Genomic DNA, 6,700 nt, shown 5'->3' with positions numbered 1-6,700 from the left:
GGTGATTTTTGAAGATGTAAATTCTTATTACTATACTATTAAAAGTGTAAAACTATAAAAATTAGTGTGAATAATGTATACTTCTATACTCCTTTGATAAAAATTATACGGAGGTGATGAAAAGTTTACATGTTTGAGACATGCAATTTTATCCTTTTATTCTTTTCTTTAAAACGAAAATAAATACTCTGTATTCTCATTCTCTCTTTTTCTCTCCAAAACAACACACAAAATATTCTTTCTTTTTATATACCAAAACAATACACACCTCCTTTATTTCCGTGAATAACCACCACCGTCATCCATCATCACCAAAACCTTGGCCACCGTCGTCCATGATATCCGTCACAACGCACGGGTACCATGCTCGTAAAACTATAAAAATTAGTGGACAGGGGTTTTACAGTGCACTAATAAAACTATAAAAAATAGTTTAAGTCTCTTAAAAAATTAAAGATTTAAATTTTAAGGTGTGAATTGCTCACGAATATAAAAAAATCAACAAGCATTGTCTTTTTCTCTAATTTTGATTAGCTTGTTATTAATATGAAGAAAGACTCACTCAAATCCATCAAAGATAAAAATTAAATACCCTAAATATACTTAGAATAAGATTCGAACATGAGATCTCTTGTAGCAAACTAGGTATTCTTATTGCTATACTATTTGGTGTCGGTTTAAAAAATTAATAAAATATTATTTATAATTATAGAAGGATAAAATAAATAAATAACTACTAGCACGTTACCCGCGCAATGCGGCGGTAGTCGTGACAACGCCGTTGTAGTGGGGGGCCGAGTGTTGGTGGTGGAGACGGCGTCGAGTGGTGTGGATAATTGATGTAAATGGTTAATGAAAATATATTAAAGAATAAAGGATTGGTCGTGTAAATTAATCATTAAAAGCGGCTCAAGAAAAGGCTTTACAGCGGGATCCTAGAGGGAAAGAATTCAAGGTCAAACGCAATATTTCACCAAGGATTCGCGTGGCCTTACCCTATGCTTTGGAAGAATTTGGATTCCTTTCTCTTGTGAGTTAAAGCAAGTTTTACTTAAAGAAGCTCACAAGTCCAAATATTCTATTCACCCCGGTGCTACCAAGATGTATCATGACCTAAAGGTTGATTATTGGTGGCCCGGAATGAAGAGGGATGTGGTGAAATGTGTTGAAGGGTGTCTAACTTGTGCTCAAGTCAAGGCAGAGCATCAAAAGCCGTACGGTATGATGCAACCATTAGAAATCCCTAAGTGGAAATGGGAGGATATCACCATGGATTTTGTCACCAAATTGCCCAAAACACCTAGAAACCAATTCAACACGATTTGGGTGATTGTTGATAGGTTGACGAAAAGTGCCTTGTTCCTTCCCATTCGCGAAGCATCATCATTCGAGGTTTTGGCAAACATATATGTTAAAGAAGTAGTGGCAAGGCATGGAGTTCCAATCTCCATTGTGTCAGATAGGGATACTCGTTTCACTTCTCACTTTTGGCGGAAATTTCAAGAAGAAATGGGTATAACTCTAAAGTTTAGTACTGCTTATCATCCTCAAACCGATGGCCAAAGTGAGAGAACTATCCAAACTCTTGAAAACATGCTACGGGCGTGCATCATCGACTTTGGTGGGACTTGGGATCTTTACCAACCATTGGTGGAGTTCTCGTACAACAATAGTTACCACTCAAGTATACAAATGCCACCATATGAGATGTTGTATGGTAGGAAGTGTAGATCTCCCATTTGTTGGGGAGAAGTGGGACAAAGAGAAATTGGTGGTACGGAAGTGGTTTTGAAGACAATTGAGAAGATTGATGTGATTAAGGAAAGACTTAAGGCGGCCCAAGATCGACAAAAATCCTATGCGGACAAACGAAGAAGACCGATTGAGTTCGATGTAGGAGATCGTGTTTTGTTAAAGTGTCCCAATGGAAAGGCGTCCTACGATTTCGAAAACATGGAAAGTTGAGTCCTCGTTTCATCGGTCCTTTCAAGATTCTTGCTAGAGTTGGCAAAGTTGCATATCGTTTAGAATTGCCCGATGAGCTATCGGGAATTCATCCCACTTTTCATGTCTCACACCTTAGAAAGTGTCTCGCCGAAGATGCATCCTATGTACCTTTGGAGGAGATTGAAGTGGACAACAAATTGCATTATGTGGAATAACCTATCGCCATTGTGGAAGAAGAACTTAGGAGAGTTCAAAACAAGACGGTGAGAACATACAAGATTTTATGGAAGCATGGAAGAACGTCCGATTGTACATGGGTATCCGAACATGATGTTTTAGTGTACTATCCGTCTTTGCGTATGGCTTGGATCACGAGGTCGTGATCCGTTCCAAGTGGGGGAGAGTTGTAACACCCCAATAATTTTAAGGTAATAAAATAACCCTTTTTGTAGTTTTGACATTAAAATAAGTTCCTAATATTTTATTGTTGGATATGGGGTTAATTTAGTTGCAACTTTAACGGATAGCGGGTAAGATATCCACAAAAGTAAAAAGGGGCGTGGCAGCACATTAGAATGCCAGCCACTTTCCCACTTCACTTCCATCACCTAACTTACTCCAATATCTTCTTCATCCTCTTTGATTCTTCAATCCAATCTCAATTCATGCAAACTTGACTTCTAATCTCAAATCAAAAACTCATCAAGAACCATAATCTAATATCATTCAAGAATTTACAAGTTAGGGTGTGGATTAGTTAGTGGTGGTGGTGGTCGAATATTTCAAGGAAAGGGGGGAGGAGAAATTTGTGAATTCAAGTATTGATTTGGTCTTGTATTCCCTGAGGTAATCACTTCCAAACCTAATTTCCCTTCTTTACTAGGAATTAGGGTTTTTGAGAATATGAAATTGGGGGTTTTTGCTAGTGATGAGTCATCCATGTATGAAATCCCCCCAAATTATTGTATATAATGAGTTAGTTATTGAGTTGCTTATGTTAAAATTTAATTAAATGAGAATATTGGTAGTGAAACTCCAACTATGAAAAATGGTGATTTTATTAGTAATTGAAATAATGATGATGATGAAACCTTGGAATTTATATGAAAAGACTTGTTAAATAAGCAACTCGATGACTTAGTGAAATGGGTTAGAGGTTAGAATGCTAGTGAAAGGGTTGTTGAGCTATGTTGAGATAGCTAGGAAAGTGAACATCTTCTTATGTATGCATTATGATATATGATAGGTTGAAAGCTTGATATTGTGCTTTTGCGGTATCTTGATTATTTGTTGTTTCTACGAAGGAGGTGAGTATACTTGCATATATTGTATATTCGTCGGGTCAATTACCGATCATGTTGAGTGAGTCCATGGTGGTAATTGATTTGGCGTTAAGTCCCATGTTTATGGTTGAGTTTGATTACAGGCCTAATTGGTGGCCATAGGCTCATGTGGAGCATTTGTTATTGTTATAATTGTTGTGATTGTAATCATTTGCTTATATGGATCCATGTAATGCCTAGCCTAAGGGTGAGTATTATGGATATGACACGACGGTGCCATAGTCCATATACAACAGTCCCTTGAGCATTGCCCTCCTTCGTTTATATGATATTATGCAAGCATATTCACTAAGCATTCGCTTACCTTTCAGATGTTTACCCTTTTGATTATAGGTGGTTCCGGAAGAAGGAACTAGGTTTGCTTGTCTTGAAGAATAGAGAACGAAGTTGCTAGGGATTGTAGATAGCTGGAAGGTACTTTGGCTATTCTCGGAAGAATAGCATAATTTGGTTAGAAACCTAGTTGTCCCTCTTGACTTTGACTCATGGTACATTTTGGTTGTTATTGGTCATATTTTGATATGTTTTGTAAATGGTCATGTTCATGTCTTTTGGCATTGTTAAAGATAGTTGGTTTGGTTGTAAAATGTCAAAATGGGTAATCGACCCATATGGTTGTGTGGTCGTTCATGGACCAAACGAATTTGACAAAGTTTTCGGGTTAACTCTCTTACTTTCAATTCTGGAATGTAACTTGCTTATAATTTTGTTTGTGGTTTGAAGGTTTTGGTTAAATCTCAAGTGAGTACATTTTTTATGTTGCTGAACTATGGGCCACTGCGTCGCAGTGGACATAACTTGCTTATAATTTTGTTTGTGGTTTGAAGGTTTTGGTTAAATCTCAAGTGAGTACATTTTTTATGTTGCTGAACTATGGGCCACTGCGGCGCAGTGGAGGAGGTTTTGTCCACTGCGACGCAGTGGAATCCCACGGCCAGACTTTCCTTTCCTCCCACTGCGGCGCAATGGGAGTGTGTCAAACCCACTGCGGCGCAGTGGGGTTCTTCCAGTTTTGGTCCGAGGTTTCCCACTGCGGCGCAGTGGGAGTACTCGACCTCACTGCGGCGCAGTGGGGCATATGTATAAAAAAAAAAAAAACTTTTGTGTTTTCAAGTTATCGAGTCTTGTTGTTTCATACATTTATGATTAGAGACACTTCCGGTTTTACTTAAGGTCTTGAGTTCGATCCTTAAGGATGACAAGATCTTGAGGTTTTTCTCTCTAAATACTTGTAACGGCTCATGGTCAACATCTCGTTGTCTAGGGTACGTGCAAGGCTTCACTATTATACGGTGAAGTTTCTCCGATGTCGTATATCGACCGAATGTTCGAAAAAAAAGTAAAAGACAGGGGCGTTAAATAAAGTTTGTGTAAAGTGTAGGGCTAAAAGCAAAAAAAAGTATGGCAAAACCAGAAGTTATAAAATCCGCACTCATTTTACATATACTCCTTTGTGTTCAAAAATCAAAACCGCATTTATCGACGTACTACACTGCAGTCATTCCGATCAGGTGAATTCTATATACGTATAGGGATTTATATAGTGTGTATATATATATATATACACCTGCTGCAGGTTGTTTAATTAAATGATTTTGTTATTTTTAAATGCAATTCAATTACTCATAAACAAAATTTCAGTTGCATTTATAATTTCGTATTCAATTTATCGTTTATTTATATTTTATTAGGGTTTTGAATACATGAGGGAGTATATGAAATGGCGTTAAGCATGATGAACTCAGAAGAATGTCGTCAGTTTTTCAAGATCTTTCTGCCTCATCATACCGATACTCAAATGGTTAATTCTCTTTTATTTATTTGGTTGCTGCAGTTTAACAGCTTTACATGATTTGATCAATACATACAAATTAATTATTATGGTATATAGATAGTATATTTCATGGATAAGTGTATTCAACTTTAGGCTAAAGTATATTGTATGTAGCCAACTTAGAACGATTTTATCGTGCTTCTGAATTACAATTTTTAGAGCGCGTTTAGTTGTGGAAAATGTTTTCTAGTTTTGCATTTCTAATTTTTTAGAAAATGAAAGAAGTTTTTCATCTCTATAAAACTAATGAAAATTTTGAAAACGCGTTCAAAACTAGAAAATGGAAAACAATTTGAAGTATTCAAAATTTAGAAAGTGGAAAACAGTGTTTTCTGTTTTCATGGAAAACATTTTTGGAAAACTATGATTTGAACGTGTTTTATGTTTTCCATGTTTTCTTAGAAAACAAAAATGGAAAACAAGGGGTGTTTTCCCCAACTAAACGCACCCTTAAATATTATGTATCCAGTAGTACTTTTGTTCACGTGCCTATGTGTTAGCTTTTGATTAATTAGCGACTGCCATGATCACTTTTGATTAATAAGCGACTGCCATGATTTATATCGTCTTTTAGACCAAGTTTTTGAAAAAAGTTCTTTTGTTTATGATTTATTACAGAGGATACCTCCGGCATTTCTCAAGCTTTTTAAGGTTTCTTTACCATTGAAGGCTATTCTTATGACTTCATCAGGAAAGTCATGGGAAGTGAATATGAAGAAGGTTGATGATGATGTATATTTGCAAGACGGGTGGGAGAAATTTGTGAAAGATAATTCACTGGAGTTCGGTGATTTCCTGATCTTTTATCATAACGGCGGATCAAATTTCTTTGTTAGTATATCCGGGAAAAATGGTTGTCTAAAGGAGATTGATCTGGAAGAAGATAGCAAGAGTGAAAAGCAACCGATACACGTTCAAGTGAAGGAACCAACTGGAACTGGTAAATTTGTCATGGACATGTTTCTACTTAATAGTATGCGATTGCATAAATGTTTGAATGTCATTGTTTAATTTGTTGCAATTTTATTGGCGTGTAGCCGAACAGAAGACAGTTTTGGGTGAAGAAATTAGTAAATTGTCATTTGAAGTAAGGGTACAACAAAGATATATGACACGGGGATATCTCGTGAGTACTTCCTCTTTAGACTCACTTTACCTTTTTTAAAAGTCTATTTCCTCATCCTGTTACCTAATGTAGAAAGTCCCGGTTATGGTTGAAAATGTGATAAAATGTGGTTTATGTAGCCCATGCCACAAGTGTTTTATGATGGTGTGAAAGAATATAGAGGAATGGCTAAGCTTCAGCATCAAGATCGGACGTGGGATGTGAAGGTGGATAAATATGGGGAAAGAATTCGGTTCAATGAAGGGTGGAGCAAGTTTTCAGCAGAGAACTGTCTAATAGTTGGAGATGTTTGCTGTTTTAAGATGATTGATATAAAGCCAGAGTTCTATCTCATGGATGTGGCTTTTTGCAGGGAGTATTAGTGATGCTGAATACTACACAAGTTGTGATAAATTCCCATGGGAACAGCTCATACATATGATGACTTTCTACATGAGGTACAAACTACAA

At 36.6% G+C, this 6,700-nt stretch overlaps 1 protein-coding gene across 1 annotated transcript; it reads left to right on the top strand.

Moving 5' to 3' along the window:
- Window positions 1-4,755: 4,755 nt before the first annotated feature.
- Window positions 4,756-6,700, top strand: LOC122590311 (B3 domain-containing transcription factor VRN1-like). Its single transcript, XM_043762631.1, has 5 exons — window positions 4,756-4,801; window positions 4,982-5,091; window positions 5,743-6,064; window positions 6,162-6,250; window positions 6,370-6,700. The coding sequence occupies exons 2-5, from the start codon at window positions 5,011-5,013 to the stop codon at window positions 6,610-6,612; spliced, it is 735 nt and encodes a 244-aa protein (XP_043618566.1). The 5' UTR covers window positions 4,756-4,801; window positions 4,982-5,010; the 3' UTR covers window positions 6,613-6,700.

Source organism: Erigeron canadensis, chromosome 2, assembly GCF_010389155.1.
Source record: "Erigeron canadensis isolate Cc75 chromosome 2, C_canadensis_v1, whole genome shotgun sequence".
Classification (NCBI taxonomy): domain Eukaryota; kingdom Viridiplantae; phylum Streptophyta; class Magnoliopsida; order Asterales; family Asteraceae; genus Erigeron; species Erigeron canadensis.
Note: the sequence above shows the minus strand (reverse complement) of the source record. Positions and strands in the feature narration are given on the sequence as shown.